General features: G+C 38.0%; 1 protein-coding gene across 1 annotated transcript; it reads left to right on the top strand.

Moving 5' to 3' along the window:
- Positions 1 to 7,424: 7,424 nt before the first annotated feature.
- On the top strand, positions 7,425 to 10,472 carry LOC4349825 (protein SMAX1-LIKE 3). The gene is made up of 2 exons (XM_015759841.3): positions 7,425 to 8,919; positions 9,117 to 10,472. The coding sequence occupies exons 1-2, from the start codon at positions 7,495 to 7,497 to the stop codon at positions 10,227 to 10,229; spliced, it is 2,538 nt and encodes an 845-aa protein (XP_015615327.1). The 5' UTR covers positions 7,425 to 7,494; the 3' UTR covers positions 10,230 to 10,472.
- Positions 10,473 to 20,111: the final 9,639 nt, after the last annotated feature.

The following is a 20,111-nucleotide window of genomic DNA, read 5'->3' on the forward strand; positions in this document are numbered from 1 at the left end:
TATTTTATGTTTTTTGGTGTGATTTTTTTTTTTAAAAAAAGCAGGATATAAACGCAAGTCACTCGTAACACGCACAAACTATCCCTAAGAATACATACACATATTCTGCCTCTGTAAGTATATCTAAAATACTCGGTTGACATATCTTGAAATTGACAAAGTCACAACAAATGTCTTGTTGTCGACCAGAACATCGTCTATAATTGAAATAATAAATAATCGTAAATGTGAATACACGTGTTACTTGACGCTACATTTATCTTACAATCATCATGCACAAGCAATAATAAACTTTTTAATTTGAAAAAAAAAGATGAGTCATAATACACTGCAAAAATATTTAGTTTATGTCTAAAATTGTTCATGGAAACGTTTGGATAACGACCAAAATTAGAATAGTATATATTTTTTCTTAAAAAAATGGGGGATAGAGACAGACACGTGCAAAAAGGAGCGAAATAAAATGATCAATTATTCTATTTCGTGGCACAAAGACAACGCGCCCATCACCTACGCATGCAGCCACGAAGACTATTTCAAAGGAGGGCAGAGCGCTGATCACCGTCCGCTCTTGACGGATCGGACGGCCAGGATCGGTCGAGGTTAGTGGCCTCCCACGAAACGACGCTGCAAGTGCCGGAATTTCGACAAAGTGACCTTTTAATAAATTATTTTATAAATAATTTGTACCAAAAACATACTGCAAAAATAACCCTTTTTTAGCATTAATCTAGATGACACTGAACTATATAACACTTTAGCACGATGCATTGGCACCTCAGACAGGATCTCAGCGCCAATACACATAGTGTTGAGATGTTATAGCTTTGTGATTAGCGCTAAGAAAACTTTTTTTTACTAAAAAAGTTTTATAGAAGAGTCATTCTATCAAATTTTCGGCTGCAGGTGAGAGGATAGACACGAGACGCACAAGCGTCAACCTTTTCACGTTCAAGCTCCTTCTAAGTGGTGGGGCCCGCCCATCTACGTTATCGGTCCAACTCAGCCTTCCTCGTGGATTTATTATCGGCCCATCTTTTCGTTTGTGTTTATGCTTGTTAGTCAAAATTTAAATTTTTGACCTTAAATTTGGAGTTGATTTTGGAGATTTTTTCATCGAAGTTTATTTTTCCGTCTTTGATTTTAAATCGCCAAAAACACGTATATAAAAATTTTATCATAAATTATTTTTCGTTTGCAAAGAAACGATGGGGACCTATATGTGTGTGTTGAGCGGAAGCACTACTTTAACATAAACGATTTTTATAGAAATTCAGGTGTAAGTGCAAGTTTCCCGGTTGACCTGTTTAAAAGTCTCAAATCATCCTCCAGTTTTATAGTTCTCTATGCTTTGAATAAGGTTAGGTTAAACTTTTATAATTTTTAACCATTAATAACTTACCCAAAAAAACCATCAATAACTTAAAAAAATATTTATTTTAAAGATATCAGAACAACATATATATAAATTTATCTTAAAAAATAAAAATATGTTTATTTGTTGTATATATTAATAGAAAAACTGTAGTTAAAGATATATTTTAAAAATTATATAGTATTCAAAACGTTAAAAATTATAGAACCGGCGGGAGCACGTACTAGCTAACAGCTAGCTGTACTATTAAGGTTGCGCTTAAGAAGTTAAGGAACTTTGAGAGTTAATTAAACGTCTACACAAGACAACAAGCCCATCTTTCCGTGATATGATGAATGCTTTTCAACGACAAGTATGATCCGGTCATTGCTTTCACTACAAATATCGTACAAACTCTCATTTGCATATGACAGTACAGTGACCATATAATAAGCTTGTCCAGTCACCAGGCATGTTTTCTTTCATTAATTTAGGGTTTATTCCAATGCAATCCATGCCATTATGAGTTGAAGCAGGATAATTAATTTCTCTGTAATAACGACAAGAACATGAAACAAAGTGCAAGATCCCTTGAATAATCGGTCGGCCATCTGGAGGAAAATGGAGCGGTTGTTTCGTCAAAAAAGCAAAATTAAGTTGAGTTGAGAGGTTTCCTAATTAAAAGAGAGTGAAAGAGGGTGCACCTGTTCATGCATGTCTCCAACCGGTGGCCGAAAGCATGGAAAGATCAGAGGCAAATAGCCCCTCTTTTCCTCCTCCATCTACTGCTACCTTCTAATGCTTGTCTCATCATCTTCACCATATGGGTTACATAATATTGGAAACAAAAATCATATTAAAATATCAAAAAAAAACAAAGCTATACAGATAGGAACATGCTTGCCAGTATTGATGTATTTAACCTAATATGAATTTACAATATGACCAAATAGATTGGGATTCAAGCTTAATTACATTATGCAGATAACAAACTATTTTCTTCTTTTAACCATTAGATGTTTGGTTCAATTCTTAATGGGCCTCTAACCTATAGGTCAAATAGAGCCATAGAGGCATAGACCATATATATTGGGATATTTCGAAATACGATAATTATTTTATTATAAAAGATAATTAATTTCCATGTAAACATGGTACAAAAATAAGAAAATGGTTGACATAATAGAAAAACCGTTTATTTTTTCTCGATCATTTTCATTTGCATTTTCGCACTATTTTTAGATGGCTCAATTGGTAGAAATCGAAAACGAGTGTCGCTTAGTCAAGAATTTCTGTAGCCGTTTTTACCCATTGGCGTGTATGAAAGCTAGATAGATTAAATGTGTATCAGTCTTGAGAAGATAAAATACGACAGATGCTGCATGTATTGTCGCTTTTTCTTCCGTTTACTTGGAACTTATCTAACTTTCTAGAGTGGTTGCGAATTAGAGCATGTGCAGCCAAAGAAACATATGCTTGGCCTAGTCGAATTGACCAACCGGTGTAGTTGATGTTGATACAGATGGTCGTCCTCACGAGACAAATTAATCTCGCTGTTAAAGATAATTAAATGTGGACTATGTGTATATCTACCAGTACTGTTAATAGTTTGTTTTTTTTTATGCTGATACCAACGATTCTGCATTAGTTTATCATCACCAGGAGTTGAGTAAAATTTATAGAAGTACAGGTATTCAGACAAGTTCCCTAAAACTGAATTTGGACACGATTGTACATGTCAGTGTGCAGTTTGGGCTCTGTTCGTGTATTGACCTGGGCCGTCATCTTCATGGGCTTGTGGAGCAAGGTATCGGCCCATCTAAAAGGTCGTAACAGCAGGCCCCTCCGACCTGGGCCCATTAACTAGTAAAGATGGGCCCACTTCAGCCACATAGGGCCCATGCATTACGTAAGGCTTACTTTCATGGCCAACGAAAGCTTTGCAAGGCCCAAAATCATCAGTTCACTTTTCTTCTGTTGCTTGCAATTTTATCTGAATAGAGTTTGGACCTTTCCTTTGAGACTCCAATTTGAACACTCTACTTTTCCATTTTCAATATAGCTTGTCAATAATGTTAAATATTTTACATGTCAAATAATTGTTTTGGAACAATGGATGATTTTCTATTATTTGCAGCGAAGCATGCACTCTAAATTAGAACTATTTCAGAAAAAAAATGATGCGATTAGCATCTTTTTTTTTAAAAAAAAGGTTGCATATATAGAATAAAAGAAATGAAGCACACTTGTTTGGGTGTGAAAGAGGTTTACCAAAAACACACAGTAGAGAGTATATAGATTTGTTTGATTCCACACTTGATTACTGAATTTTCCAGTAGTTAAAGGGAATCAAAGGACAATGCGTATTTATATATCCTATCTTTCACCATATATAAAGAAGGTAATTATGTAATGCTAATGTGCTACGGGCTACATGAAAAGGTTTAGCCTAAAACAAGCAACAAAGATGCGTTGTATAGTTTAGTGACCAAGATGCCACCTGCTTTGTAATCCATCAGAAAATGCCATATAAGTGCTTTTGATTGCAATGCCTTTACTTTGCGAAAAGATGAATAAAATCAAAACAAAAATAAAGCCCTTTCATTCATCATGAAGCAGAGTATTATTGATGCACTCCCATCGAATTGAACTCTTGCCAGTGTGTATACCAACACACACACACCTCTCTAATCCTGCATCTTTTTTTTTTCCAATTTGTTGATGCTTTTCCTTCCATGCATCTATCTCTTCATCCTTTTCTTCCTTTTTCTCTCCAGGCACTTCTTTTACTGCATTTGTATGGGGGGCTTTTTCAAAAACAATTTTGATTCTAATCATGAATACTGTCTTTTGTGTGGCTTTTGGACCATAGGGAGATCGAGGTGATCAGACCAAGCTGATCTACTTTTGACTGGAAACCAGCTGACAGAACACAACTACAGCCATTTTGACCAAAGCTCTAGATTATTGATTAAAAATGCTAAATTAATTAAGGTTGAATATATCTATATATGTGAAAAACCGAACCAAATTAAATGTGCTGTTTCAATCTGCAAGGAGGGGGAATTTAGCAGCATGCAGCTAGCTACTAGCTAGCACAAGATCAGATCACTGGCCCTGATAGATAGATGCAGGACAAGAGACTGGCTTAGCTAGCTTTATTCCAGTCCATGATCTGCTTTGATATCTATCTTTTGGAGGCAGAGATGAAAGGGTTTCACAGTTCCCGATTCTATAGCCTAAACACCATCCATGATCATATGTACATAGATCCATCTATCTCGTGGCAGACCAGAGCCGGAGACCAAGGAGGAATGAGTTCCATGGCTACAGAGATCAGATGTACAGATGAGCTACTAGCTAGCATGCGTCGTTGCTGGATCAAATTAAAGTTGCATCATGCATGTAATACAGTGACATGTAATTAATCAACACGGTGGTCACTTGCTGTTTGTGATGCTGGCTGCTGCTCCTTTCTATAAGTGGGCCAAGAACTGTAGCAATGATCCTAATTATTGTTGCACAATTGCAAATACTGTGTGCATGCGCGCATGCAGGAAGAAGAAGCTAGCTGATGGGATCGATGTTCAGGTCCACACAAGCACTCCGGCTAGCGGTAATGAAAAGATATACTAGTATATGCTAAATTAGCAATTTAATTTACTTTAACATGTACAATTCACTCTTATTTTCTTCTTTTCATGGTTATAGTATAAACGCGCTCATGAATATACCCCTTAACACATATGCAAAGAGACATATGTGTGTGTGTGTGTGTTATAGAGGGGTCTTCTTGTCAACAAATTGAAAGGAGAATTTTAAGACCGTGGTTGAAAATTCAACCATACTAATGGGATTTTCAACCGCGATCTTTTTGTCCTAACCATTGTCCCTTACTTCAACTACCTTTCATTAAATGCGGGCATCATAACATTCTTTTTCTTCTTTAATTAATCTATATAAAAAAAATGGCACTGCTTTTATTCAAGATTTTTTTAAGCTAAGTATTCTTAACCGTAAAATTTTACAGATCTAGATGTATGACATCGATAATACTTCGATGCATAATTCCGTTCATATTTTAGATGGAATATAAAATCTTAAACCAATTTAATTATTCAGGGTTTGTTTGGCAAAGCTCCAGCTCCACTTCTCCTGGAGCTGTAGCCCAGCTAAATAATTTCAGCTCCACCTAAAATAGGAACGGAGCTGGGTGAGCATTCTCAAAAAATAAACTAGAAAGGTGGAGCTGGGTTTAGATAACTCTACAACTCCACTCCAGACTTAAGTCCTGAAGCTAAATTTAGGAGTTAGAGCTCTACCAAAAGAGTCCTGATATAGTTTTAACTCCTAAATTTAGCTCCAGGAGTTGGGTCTGGAGTGAAGTTGTGGAGCTGCCTAAACCCAGCTCCACTTCTCTAATTCATTTTGTGAGAGCGCTTTACCTAGCTCTGCTCCCATTTTAGGTGGAGCTTAAACTGTTTGGCTGGACGTACTCCAGCTCCAGGAGAGGTGGAGCTGGAGCTGTGCCAAACAGGCCCTAAGTTCCGGGAATTAAACCACAACAACGGTATATACCACGAGAAAGTATTTTCTACACCTGCATGCATTTAGTTTAAATAGTTATATAAAAAAATAATAAAATTTGATAAGATAGACTATGATAATATAAGACACAATACAAACATGCAAGTCAAAATCGATCTACACATGAAGAAACATAAATAACAAATTTTATCTGCGCTGTACATGTAGTGATTCACTGTCTGATTTTATTATTTTTGTTTCTCTAGTTGTAGATCAAATATAGTCTTGCATGTTTGTCTATAGACTTATATCATCACAATTGATATTACCAATTTTTTTTGAATTTTTTCTATAACTATTTGAGCCGCATTTAAATAGTGGGTGCCATGGTATCTAGGTGTAGAAAATCATTGTCCTATATACCACGCAATGGTGGCTTCCAAATTAGCTGAACATGCATGACGTGGTACTGCCAATGCAAAAAGCTAGCTCTTTACCACATGTTTATAGGGGAATGATGCTTTTTTACACATTATGTGGCGCCACATCGGCTTTTTCCCCACATATGGCTCCTGAGAATATGATCGATCGAGAGAGAGAGATAACCACTTTTAATTACGTACTACGTACCCTTCCACATGTGCTGCACATTCTGTAAAACGCTTAGTACAATTATACAGCACCACCAGCTAATTTGACCTGCCCTAGCTACAAAGGAAAGGATATTACTTACTTACTAGGTAGCACCAAAATTCTCTAATTGCGGAAAGCAACGGCTCCATGCGTTAATTTCACAATATTTGTATGCGAGCAAGCTAATTTGTCCCAATGTATTTGTAATGGAGCTTGTTCGATCGGCTGCTAGGTGCAGCAAGCGTTGCCTCACAATCTATGGTTGTTTTTACCATGTGTTCTGACAAGCGGCCTGGGGTTATTGTCTAAAATAAAATTATAATTTTAGTTTTCACCTTATATTTATTTGCAGAAGAGGTCCATATTGAATAGCAATAAAAACTAGGTTACTAGTTCTTTTGTAACTAAAGTTTATTTTAAGATATAAATTAAGTTGTTGGTACATTATTTTTTGTCATTTCATAAAGGTATTAGGTATGGATGATATTTTCTCAGCAACCTTAATTTCTTTTCTTAATCTAAGACAAAAATCTAGTGTACTCAAGCATGTAATAGCATACTGGCTAGCTACTGTGTGTTTAAGCTTTGTGTTGGGTTTAAGAAAGAGAGACTAAACAATTACTATATTAGCTATAGCTAGTTAGACATCCCAACCTATGGCAGCACCACAACAAATCAGACAAGGACAATTAATCCCCAAACTCTCATGCCATTAGCCACTAACCCCATGAGAGACAGACATGAGATCAATTGTAACCTCTCCTCACCTCACCTGCAGTATAAGTTACAGCAGCTATACACCCAAAAGCACACTCCTCCACTACACTCTACTACACACTTAGCCACCACAGTTAACACATTTACTACTCTTTTGCCTCAATAACATCAAGCCAAGCAAAGCAAGCAAGCTAGCTGACGCCCATAGCTTTGCTTAGCTATCCATCAATCTCACGCAGCTGAGCTAAGTTAAGGTTAGCGAGATGCGTGCCGGCGGCTGCGCGGTGCAGCAGGCGCTGGCGGCGGAGGCGGCGGGGGTGGTGAGGCAGGCGGTGACGCTGGCGCGGCGGCGCGGCCACGCGCAGGTCACGCCGCTCCACGTCGCCAGCGCCATGCTCTCCGCCGCCGGCCTCCTCCGCGCCGCCTGCCTCCAGTCCCACTCCCACCCGCTCCAGTGCAAGGCCCTCGAGCTCTGCTTCAACGTCGCCCTCAACCGCCTCCCCACCGCCGGCCCCGCCGCCGCCGCGGCCATCTTCCACCACCACCCACACCACCCCGGCGGCGGCGGCGGTCACCACCCCGCGCTGTCGAACGCGCTCGTCGCCGCGTTCAAGCGCGCCCAGGCGCACCAGCGGCGTGGGTCCGTCGAGGGACAGCCGCCGCCGCAGCCGCCGCCGTCGCCGGTGGTCGCGTCCAAGGTCGAGCTCGAGCAGCTCATCATCTCCATCCTCGATGACCCCAGCGTCAGCCGCGTCATGCGCGAGGCCGGCTTCTCCAGCTCGCAGGTCAAGGCCAACGTCGAGAAGGCCGTCGTCGCGTCGTTGGACCACGCGAACGCGGCAGGCGGCGGCGGCGGCCACGCGGGCTCTCCCAACTCCGGCCATGGAGGGAGGCGCAAGGAGAGCTCATCATCCAGAGCAAGGGTCGACGACGACGCCATGCGCGTGCTGGACTGCATGGCGAGCGGGACGAAACGGTGCGTGGTGGTCGTCGGCGGCGAGGGCGCGGCCGCGGCGGAGGCGGTGGTGAAGGCGGTGATGGACAGGGTGAGCAAGGCGGAGCTGCACCACCGGCACGAGCGCCTCAAGAACCTCCAGTTCGTGCCCCTCTCCATCGCGTCGTTCCACGGCGCGCCGAGGGAGGAGGTGGAGGCCAAGGCCAGCGACCTCCGCGCGCTCGTCCGCTCCGGCTGCGCCGCCGGCAAGGGCGTCGTGCTCGTCCTCGAGGACCTCGCCTACGCCGCCGACGCGTGGGCCGCCGCGTCGAACACCAGACGCCGCGCCGCCGCCGCCGCCGGCGGGCAGAGCTACTGCCCCATGGAACACGCCGTGATGGAGGTGAGCAGCTTGGTGTCCGGCGGCGGCGGCGGCGGCGAGAGGTTCTGGGTGCTAGGGTTCGGGAGCTACCAGGTGTACATGAAGTGCAGGGCCGCCGGGCAGCCGCCGCTCGAGGCCGTCTGGGAGCTCCACCCCGTCGTCGTCCCCGACGGCGGCCTCGCCTTGAGCCTCACCTGCAGTGAAGCTTCACAAGCTACTCATCAAGCGGCGGCGCCAACAGCTGGGTGGCCCTTCGTCAATGGCGCCGGCGAGGCGGCGGCGACGACGGCGAGCCCGACCATTCCGCCGTGGCTTCGCCGGTATCAAGATCCAGATCACGCCACGCCGGCGAGCTGCGGCACCGGTTTGCAGGTACATCTCTTAATTACATGCTTAATTACTTTTTCACAAGAACAATTTTTACATGGTTAGATTTCAAAATTACCATGTTTATACCTATGGCTATTGGTTGTTGTGTGCCTGTCGGCAGAGGCTGGAGATGTAAACCGTTTCTATTATATAAAAGTATTAAGATTATTATGTTTGTAATAAGATCTACCATTGTGCAGATACAAGATCTGTGGAATCCCATGAGAAATGGATCAGCACCACACCACACATCCGAGCTTACATTGAGTTTCTCCTCTCCATCACCTTCTTCCATCTCAGGATATACCAGCTGCTACAACAACAACAACATGATGAGCTCCAAGCCATGGCAACTCGAAGCGAGGCAGCCATGGCCAATTCATGGACATGAAGGTCAGAGAATGGCCATGGCATCATATCATGATCATCATCCGTTGGATACAAACCCTAGCCCAGAGTCCAACTCGGTGTCCAATTCATTGGATGGCGGTGAGACGAGGCGGCCCAAGTTCATCGAGCTCAATGCAGAGAACCTCAAGATCTTGTGCAATGCGCTCGAGAGCCGCGTCCCGCAACATAGCAACATTGTTCCAGACATTGCGAGCACCGTGCTCCAATGTCGATCCGGCATGAAGAAGATGAAGTTGAGGCATAAGGAGATCATCAAGGCAAGCTCAACTACTTGGTTACTATTCCAAGGAAGAGATGTTGATGGTAAGAAGGCCATGGCACAAGAGCTCGCAAAGCTTGTCTTTGGTTCATCTACCGAGTTCTCTTCCATCTCCTTCGATGAGCTCACATCGCCCTACTCCGATTCTAGCTCCGGTGAGCTCACCCTCAAGAGGCAAAGATCAGCAGACAGCAATGAGCATAGCTTTGCGCAGAGACTATGTGAAATTGTGAGCAAAAACCCACACCAGGTCATAGTGATCAATGACATTGAGCAACTTGATCAAGATTCAGAAATTAGTATCAAGAAAGCGATTGCGAACGGAAGAATGAGAGGATGCACCGGTGAAGAAGTTGATTTCGAGGATGCTATCATAGTGTTGAGCTATGAAGAAGAATTCGATTCGAGGTCTAGGGCTTCCTCCTCCCCTCGGGTCAAGCAGAGGCTCATGAACAATAATGATGATGAAGAAAGTAGCAGCACGGAGAAGGGAGATAATTCACCACAACGTTTTAGCTTGGATTTGAATGCATGTCTCGAGGATGAAGAAGAGGATGAGGGGTTTTTGCTAATTGATAATGGTGTGGGGATGCATGATATTGTGGATGGTGTTTTCTTCTTCGGGTTGATGGCAGATTTCTGACATTTTCCTTGTTAATTTGGCAAACAAATTAACCTAGAGTAATTTTTCATGTTTTATTTTCCATTTTGTACCAAGTTGATAGTCCTAGATATCTTGTAAAAGAATTTGGGTGTATTTCTACAATGAATTGGCATGGTCCTTTGTGGAAATTATGTAGAAGGAAAGCAAGCATGCATGTATATTATCTTTGAGCTAATGGTAGTAGTTTTTAATTATAATATAAATTTCTTTAATTTTGTTTTATACAATGATTTCCTTAATTTTTATCATATAACCCCTTGAAATATATTCTGAAACCGTGCACCATGTTCCACTTATAAGTAGACAGAATAAAAGATCATTTTTGTTTAAGTTAATTTCATATTGATCATTAGTTGAACTTGAACAAGAGTATAGCTAGCAAGCCTTGATTAGATTTGAGATTTATTTGAGGAATAACTTTTTCCCACCCATGTAGTGGAGAAACTAATTTAGCTGGGAGTTCGGACGTGGCAATGCTGAGGACATTCATAATATAGTTCATGACAATGATGTCTGTATACAAGTAGTTTAATTAATGTTGATGTGGTCTGTGGAAACATGCAATGCACAATCATCAACCATATATAATTATATATATGTAATAACGTTCTGCTCCCCACAAGGTGGAAATATATATAGTCCTATGTGAAATTGTTATTATAATAATCTTAATGCAGTCTTTTATTACTTCATCCGTTTTATATTATAAGGCGTTTTTGACCTTTTTGTTAGTTAAACTTTATTAAGTTTAACTATATTTGTAGAAAATCATAGTAACATCTCCAAAACTAAATTAGCTTTATTGAATATGTTTAATATATACTCTATTTGTTTTGTGTTAGAAAATATTGCTATATTTTCTATAAATCTAGTTAAAATTAAAGAAATTTAACTTATGAAATAATTAAAATGTTTTATAATATGAAACAGATCATAGGGAGTAATGGAGAGAGCTAACCACCTTTTCAACGCAAAGAGTAATCTTACACACACTTTGGATTAATGCAGGATGCGATCCAAATATGCAATTAAGTGCTTGCCACGACATCGACCTTACCTATCTAGTTTGACAATTAATCATTCCAAACAGTACTATCTCAAGCAAGAACTACACATGTTATTACAGACCTAATTATAGCCCCTAAATTAAATTAATAACCCAAACGCCGATCGATTAGATGACGACATGACAGGTACTCATGTGCTTGGTGCTATCATGGAGACCAAATTAGGTACAGACGTCGTCGTTGCCAGTCTCTGGATCGGATATGATGCATCACTCCTTTATCATAAAGTTTTAAATTAAAGAAAAACGTACACTCAGAAATATTATCCCTAACACAAAATTTTCTACGAAGGAAAAGGAGTCCTCGTCACTAAAGCATTTACCAGAACAATCGTTGTCCAATATAGATCAAAGTGCAACGTATCTGCTGGAAGGGTCAAGTAGTGTAGTTCGTTTTACAAAATAATATTCCTATTTTTTTTCCTAGTTGTTCACATATATCCTTTTCTTGTAAAAAAAAGGATAGTTACAAAACTAGGTGTACATGATTTCAGCAATATTGAGTTAAGTTACTTGTTGGAATTTCACGACCAGAATATACTAGGAGTATCTAGGACAGCATATACAGTAAATATATACCTATCTAGTACTGTCTCCGTCCTAGAATATAGGGAGAAGTTTGTGATTGGTTGAGAAGTACGTAGAGGTATGTGAGAAAATTGAATGGTGGAGGGTTGTTGTTATATTTTGGGACAAAACTTAGAGGCTAGAAGTTGTTATATTTTGTGACGGAGGGAGTAATTGGTTGTCTACATCCCTGTTAGGGTAGAGGTTGGGTTTTAATCCATTATAAGGAATATCTACCTATCAATCAATTAGTATTAATTCTTAGATCGAACCATATATAGATTACAATATATTAAAGAAATGCAAATACAATATAAAGTAATTTAAATAATCAATTGAAATAAAAGGAAACAAGAAATTGCATCTGTATAAGAATTAATTTTTTTTTAAAAAATCAGCTTTTCCTATAATAATAAATATTTTTGAATTGTTGACATAGAAATGATAAATATGAATTGCAACTTTCTTTATATTATATCTCATGTTCAACTTGGAAGCTTTATTAGTTATTACAACTGATAAAATTACAATTCGTGATGGATTAATTCATTCTATATATAATTTCCAATAAAATATAAAGAAATGAAAATTTTGTTATGGAACAGTCAAAGTTTTTATTTTTCTCCTAGACAACGCAAAAACATGACATGGCTTGAGGTAAAAAAACTGATAATTTACCATAGGATAATGTGGCAATTATTTTATAATTTGTGGATCAAATAGAGAGAGATAAAAAAATAGAAAATACTATATGTCTTCCCCTAGGGCTATCACCATGTAACCCAACTGGGTCCAGTTCGAAGCATATTTTGATTTCTAGGGTTTTAAAGAGAGGATCGGGGAAGGGAATGGGGCTCAGGTCTAGTTTGAACCAGACCTAGCTACGTTACATGTTGCTGGTCCAAGGGGTAAACTATCTTTAATTTCTATGTGGTTTTTCTTTCCATTTGGTCCGAAAAATGATAAAGAAAATGTTATTGCATTCTCCAATAAATTACCAGTTTTTATTATATCCTCAAGTCATGTCACTTTTTTAAGTAGTGTATAGGACCAAAGATCACAAACTTCAAGCGCATGTAGCAAATGTGGCCTAAAGAAATTGATATATACATTTAGAATGCATCAACTAGTGATTTCTCTTTAACTATCCAATTTGACAAAAATGGTTTGTGCTATCCATAGTGTTCTCATGTTACTAGATTCTTAAGGTGATCTATCCATTCAAATCATAAGCTAGAAAAATATCTATTTGTAATTATACTTAAGATCAATAAGCCATGAAAATGTAAGGGTTTATGACTCATTTATAATCTTTTCAAGTACTCTATATGGGCATATTATCAAGGTGGAGCTACATGCCCGTGGTGAAAAGATATACATACTTACGCTTTTTCAAGATTTTAGGTGTCTGAAAATATGTAATTTTCAGTCACCTAACTGAAATTGCATATTTCTAAGCCTAAAATTTTGTTGGTATGCAATGTGTAGTTTTAGTTCTTTTTAACTTGAAAATTTGTTGTTATATATGTTTTTCCAATTTGTACATATATCTAAGTCTGATTGTTTTTTCATGTAATTTTGTAGTTTTTAAAATTGTTAGTTTATTTAATGTAATTTTGTAATTTTTCTAGGTTAGAATAATGCACTGTTCATTTTTTTTATCTAAGAAAGAAGAGGCCTTTGTCTAAGTAATAGTGGAGAGAGAGGAAAATCATTGGATGAAAAAGTGACTGAAACTTTTCAAAATTTCAGTCACCTGAAATTTAGACACTATCCAATGTGGATGATTAGATATGGAATGCCCAGTTTTATTCTGAGCGTTATCCATCTCTTGCCTCTATATATGTATCATCTACAGTAGAAGGTTAGCTAGCTGACCAAGCAAGCTCAAGTTACGTTAGTTGCACTCAAACTTGACTCAATGGCTCTTATAGAAAACTACTTAAAGCTAATTTTCTTTTAGAAAAGGAAAGTGATAAACTACTGACCACTGTATTAACCAGGGATAAACATATATAATTGACTCTAGTAAATACAGAGGTTCGTATGAACAATTATTATCTTACTGGTATGCTTAAAAAGACTTTGGGGATGTAGAAAGGAGGCGGCACTTTAGAAGGCAAGGGGTGTAATCTTTATACTAAGGAGATGATCAAAAGGTATTTGCTTTTCATGTATGGTGATGCCATTTGTGAAAAAGAAGAAAAGGATCCTCCTTTTAGTGCTTTAGATTTCCAAATTCACATTCCCATCTTAAAAGTAGTGGGTGTGAAAAGCTTAACATGAGGAAAAAGAAAGGTTAACTAAAAGATAAGCATCTCTCTTGGTCATCAGAGACCCTAAAGCTTGGTGCTTTAGAATCCTGGGAAGATAATATATCTCCTGTCTAGCTAGAGCCCCCCCTAAACATCTGATCACTAAAATACACAGAACATGTGTAAGTAGGGAATTTGTCGTGTGTGGCTTTTCACAGATAAAAATTGACGACATCTGTTGAAACCTAAGAGATTAATATGTACTACATGCATACATAAGCCTGTATCTCTCCAATCTTTGTGTGTGTGTGTGTGTCTCTCTCTCAAATCTTCCTTGCATGCTGATCTATTCTTTCCATACAGGCACCATACACTTAGATTATTACATGTATCCCATAATGCTTTTTGTGTTTTTATCCCTCCCATTTACTTTTTCTATCTTAAAAGGGGAGAAGAGCCATGCTATACTTTCTTCTCAAAAGCAGCATTGTCATCGATCTATGTACGTATGTACATGAAGTATACGACTGCTGCCATATGCATTTTCGTACATGCATGTTTTAGACATACCACACGATTATATATGAACATATAATTGACCTTCTATGTGTTAGTGATAACCCCTCTAGCTATATATGTACTGTTGTCCGTTTCTGTTTTATTGGAAATTTTGCTTTCATCAATGAATTAATTAATTAAGAGGCAGCATGCAGCTGGAAATAACAGAAAAGGTGGAAGTATTATTGCAGAGCCTGCATATGTGTATACCATGCATTATATATTAGCGAGTCTATGTGAGGGGAAACACTCACTTCATTTGTAAAAGAATATTATTTTAGAATATGTAAAGTTATGTACCATACTTATTGGGCATATGAAACTTTATAATAAAAGCTTATTTACATAATATTAATTATACTTGTCTAACTTCCCTCAAAAAATTATACTTGTCTAACCTTTTTATTTATTAGAAAAATGAAGTGATCAAGTTACATGTACTCCCCCGTCCCATAAAAAACGAATATAGGTCCGGATGTAACACATATTCTAGTACTACGAATCTGAACATATGTATGTTCAGATTTGTACTACTGGAACGTGTCACATTCGGTACTAGATTGTTTTTTTATGGGACGAAGGGAGTAAGTAGGAGTAAGTATGTAACACTGCGCCGGTACAACATTTTCATACCGTACAACATTACCAAACAAATCACTAGCTTGCTAGCTAGCATCCATACTTATGTATATATATGCCGCTTCTAGTTAACTAATGCATTAAATTAATACTAGTATATATGTACTCAATAATTAAATCACTGAGTACCTATATAGTACATGTACTGATAAATAATTAAATCACTGAGTAGTACATATATAGTATGTTAAAGCCGGACATATACTCCACAACATGAAATAAACTAAATTAATCTATGTGATTAACTAATTTTGGGTTAGGCCGAAAGGCAACATTCTTGACGAGGGTGATGAGAATATTTCTATATGGTACATGAAGGGTCCCATGCATATTTACAAATATGATTTCCATTTGAAGGCAGCAGAGGCATATATATCTAGCTAGCTATATATTTTAGTTATATTACTGCCTATATTTTGATCAAATCCATTTCTACTCACAGTCTCACACAATGAATTGATAAACAACTTTTATTCATTGGAGGTCAAGTTAGCTTTTCTATGTATGGCCACATACCAGATAAGCTAGCCATAGTAGTAATCCAGTTGCTGACATGATCGATAGATATATCTGAAATTAAGTTGAAGTTAGCATTAAAATTAAATTGCGTGCTTAATTAGCTAGCCAATTAGCTAGCTAAATGTGTGTGCTATCTTTTTCCCCTAGCAAAGCTAGTGGGCTTCATGTGTTGTCACGATGGGGATATTAGTCTCGAGCTTTGTCCAATCCAACGATGATAAAGTGAGACGTCACAAAAGTGCACGCATCTTTAACATATATATATATATATATATATATATATATATATATATATATATATATATATATATATATATATATATATATATATATATATATATATATATATATATATATATATATATATATATATATATATATATATATATATATATATATATATATATATATATATATATATATATATATATATATATATATATATATATATATATATATATATATATATATGCTATACGAATTGAGAAAAGGATGACACATTTTGTTCCTCTATTTGTAAAAAGATGGTATAATATTATGTAGCATGACACGCTAACTATACCAGCCTCCTACTTTGCAAGTGCCACTATATAGCAATTTGATGAGCTAGTAGGACTGTAAGAATCAAACTGTGGGACAATAATTTAGTACTCCCTCCATCTACTTTCCCTCCATCTACTTTTGATAGTTATATTTCCAAATCTAAAAAAAATTATTTTTGATAGGCATATTTTTAATTCAACATCCTATCTTCTTAATGACTTTATCGGATTTAATGCATGACTCTTCATTCTTCCATATAAGATTGGCTACATGGGCATCGAGAAATGTAAATATTAATGAATCGCTTGTTTACGAGGAATGACTAGTAGCATGTTTAAATGGATGATAAGTAGAATTATTTATTCTTGGTCTGTGTGCCAAGATGAAATATGACTATCAAAAGTTGATAGAGAGAGTATCAAACTAAACTTGGCCTGAATGAGTTAGCTATAGCCACATTAATTTCTGCATAACTTCAACGATAAATCTCAGTTTAACCACATTTTTTTTAAAAAGAAAACTGATGTGCGAAGTTTTATATTGATAAAACACAAGAAATTTACAAGATCATAGCCCTAGGACGAGGCTAAAACCAGAAAAAGAAAAGGATAAAACAAGAATCTTATCTCTGTGATTTATTAGCATGTAAAACTTATTATTATTTTTAGATAATGGAATGAAACTTATACTAAAAGAGAAGGATGTTGTCTTTATAATTAGCTAAAAATCGACGACCTACACAACTACCACTAACGCAAAGACAGAAAAACAATTATTACCTCCTTATTTTGATTACCCTAACAAATACAATATGCATCCACCCAATGAGCTTAGAGATTTTAAGGGTGAAGGATTTAAAGAAATATGAATTTTAGTACAGGAGAAGATGCTAGTTAATTGTATTACATGCATGCATATTTTGTATATATTACGAAACATTGAAAACAAAGTACTTACGTTCTTTTTGTGGAGTGTCATTATGCAAAGTTTTTATGGAGAGCAGTTCAGTTTTCTTTTGGTCTTTACCTTCCTCATGGTATATCTCATATTTTTGATAATTGGCTTCTGGGGGTAGACAAAAAAAGAAGAAAACTTGTTCTCATAGGAGCATCTGCTATATGTTGGGCTCTATGGTTGAGTAGGAATGATATCATTTTTGACAAGTCACCATCTATTTCATATATGAAGGTAGTTTTCAGGGCAACGCATTGGCTCCAGTATTGGGCACAACTACAAAAGTGTGAGGAAGATAATGAGCTTTTAAAGGCTGCATGCCGAATTTTTTAGACAACGGTTATGTAACTTTTTGTCAATTTTGGATGGAGATTCACAAACAGAATTCAATAATTGTGTACTCTTTATTTTGGGTTGGCAGTCTTTAGGTTGTTTCTTCTTGATGGTTGGTTTCATCTTTTAAGTTTCTTTGAACTTCACTCATTTTGAGTGTGAGATTGTAATAATTGGATGTAACTCTTTGAGCAAAGGCTGGGATGCTCTATTCCATTATCTAAAAAATATTTTAGAATGGAGAGAGTATATCGGTCAATATATGTACACATTTATTTAAAAAAAATGGGACTTACAAGTTGCAATGGTGCATTCTGTTCTTTGAGAGATCGATCAAACGATTCCTATTCTTTGGTGTCCTCAAAATTTTAAATGAGGCTACTCTGATGTTGAAATTAAAGTAACTCATTCGGGGAATTTAAATTTTCACATGGATATATACACATTGTTTAGTTCATTTTTTTTGGCAATCTGGAAAATTCTCGCATTATAATTCACCTGTGCATATTCCCGACAAGTCTGGAGTAAATTGCAACTCGATATTGTGCAGCTAATTAATCGATCGATATTGTATGAATTAATGGGGGGCATATACAAAGAAGAACCTATCAAATTAAAACCTCTGAGGCAGGGTTTCAATTCCTTTGGTGATTCTTGTTGCATGGCATCTCTGGAAGGAGCAGAATTAATGCCCATGTGTTTAACGGCATCCTAACGTGAGGCCAGCTTGTATGTTCTCTCATCTTATGAGTTGGTTGCCAGACGATGTAAACGTTTTTGCTTTCGTTAATACAAGTGACGCATAAAACTTGTGCATGTTCGAAGAATAAATCGCAGAGATAGCTTACACATGCATCACACCGTTGTACATTGTACTCCTATATTAGTTGTTCTTGTTCCTCTGGCTTGTTAGTAAACTATTAGTACCTCCATTCTAAAATATAACGATTTTTAGAACTAGACACGGGTATTGAAAAATTTGGTGGAACTAAATTAAATGTGAGAAGGTTGTAATTGGTTGAGAAGAGGAAATAGATATGGAATTTGAATTGTGAAAGATTATAATGATTGAGAAGAGAATATAGGTGAAGAAATTATTATATTTTGCAATAATACATAAAAGATCTTTCCATGCGGTCAAACTCATTTTCCCATATGGTTGGGTTGCTCATCTAACCCTAGATGTTTGTAAAAATCAGCATTTTTACACGTGGATGACATATCCGAGTGTAAAAATCAACTTTTGCGGGTGGTAAGTTATGTCGTCCGCCTGTGAAAAGAAACTTAACAAAAAAAAACCCAAACCCAAAACCCTAGCTTCCATCTGCCGCGTCATCGTCGTGGTCGCAGTCCGCCGATGCCGTGGCCGCAGTCCGCTACTGTCGTCGTCGTCATCATCATTATCATCATCATCATCATCATCGCCGCAACAGTCAACGCCACTCCAGAGGTCGATGGCGGCAAATCCGCCCCTCCCGCAGCCAGGGTAGTGGATCCACCTATCCCAAAGATTGGGGCGGCGGAAACCGTAGCTCCCCAAGCCGATATCGTTGTCGTAGCCTCCACTGTTGCCACCGGATCTGCTGCCGCCGAGCTCCCCACCGCTGGCCGTTCCCGATCTTGCTGGTTGTCGGCCACTTCATCCCGTCATCTACCGTTCGATGAGACAGAGAGAGAGAGAGGGAGGACAGGATAAGAGAAGAGAGGTGGATGAGTGTAGGAGATAAGGGATATGGGAGGTGTGTGGAGGAGATAAGTATGGATGGATTTGATTTTTATAGTTTGTTGTGATTTTCGCAAATGGGTCTTTTAAGGAGGTGCCTGCGGAAATCTTATTTTTACATACGGCTACTTATAAAAGGCCCGCTTGCGAAAATAGCTTTATTTTTACATCCAGTCATCATAAGATGATCTACTGCAAAAATGATTTTTGGAAGCGGACCTTGACCCACCTTCACGGGGCCTTGTCCACAAAAATCAATTCTGTAGTCGTATTGTGACAAATTTTGAAACCCAGAAATTGTTATATTTTAGAATATGTGAAAACGTGTTATGCCTTTGTAAATTGTAATAATCCACAAAAACTTCTTGGTCATTTCTCTGGTGGAAACGGGGAAGCTTTGCCCTCCTTGTTAAAAAAAAGGTGTAAATTTTCCAAGACATCAGATTTTGGGGCATCCATAACATAAAACCTCAAGTTGTGTATTTGTTTCATGAAACCCCATATTTTGGAATAAACTATTCCATAAAACCTATGTACAGGATTATGTAGTCTATTTGGCTGATATATTTATCCATAATAGTTGTAAAAGAAATATATTGAGATATCCTTTAGTACTTATACACATTAGCCGCTTTTCGATAAGCACTGATTATTTCTGTGTATATGTAATCGGTTATCGTGTCATTATTAGTGTAGTTTAAAAG

The sequence above is a fragment of the Oryza sativa genome, chromosome 11, assembly GCF_034140825.1.
Source record: "Oryza sativa Japonica Group chromosome 11, ASM3414082v1".
NCBI lineage: Eukaryota > Viridiplantae > Streptophyta > Magnoliopsida > Poales > Poaceae > Oryza > Oryza sativa.

What these genes read in the sequence shown, in the direction of transcription:
- LOC4349825 (XM_015759841.3), top strand. Translation starts at nt 7,495, where the DNA reads ATGCGTGCCGGCGGCTGCGCGGTGCAGCAGGCGCTGGCGGCGGAGGCG. An exon ending in GCTGCGGCACCGGTTTGCAG is followed by an intron (nt 8,920 to 9,116) that starts GTACATCTCTTA and finishes ACCATTGTGCAG; the next exon opens with ATACAAGATCTGTGGAATCC.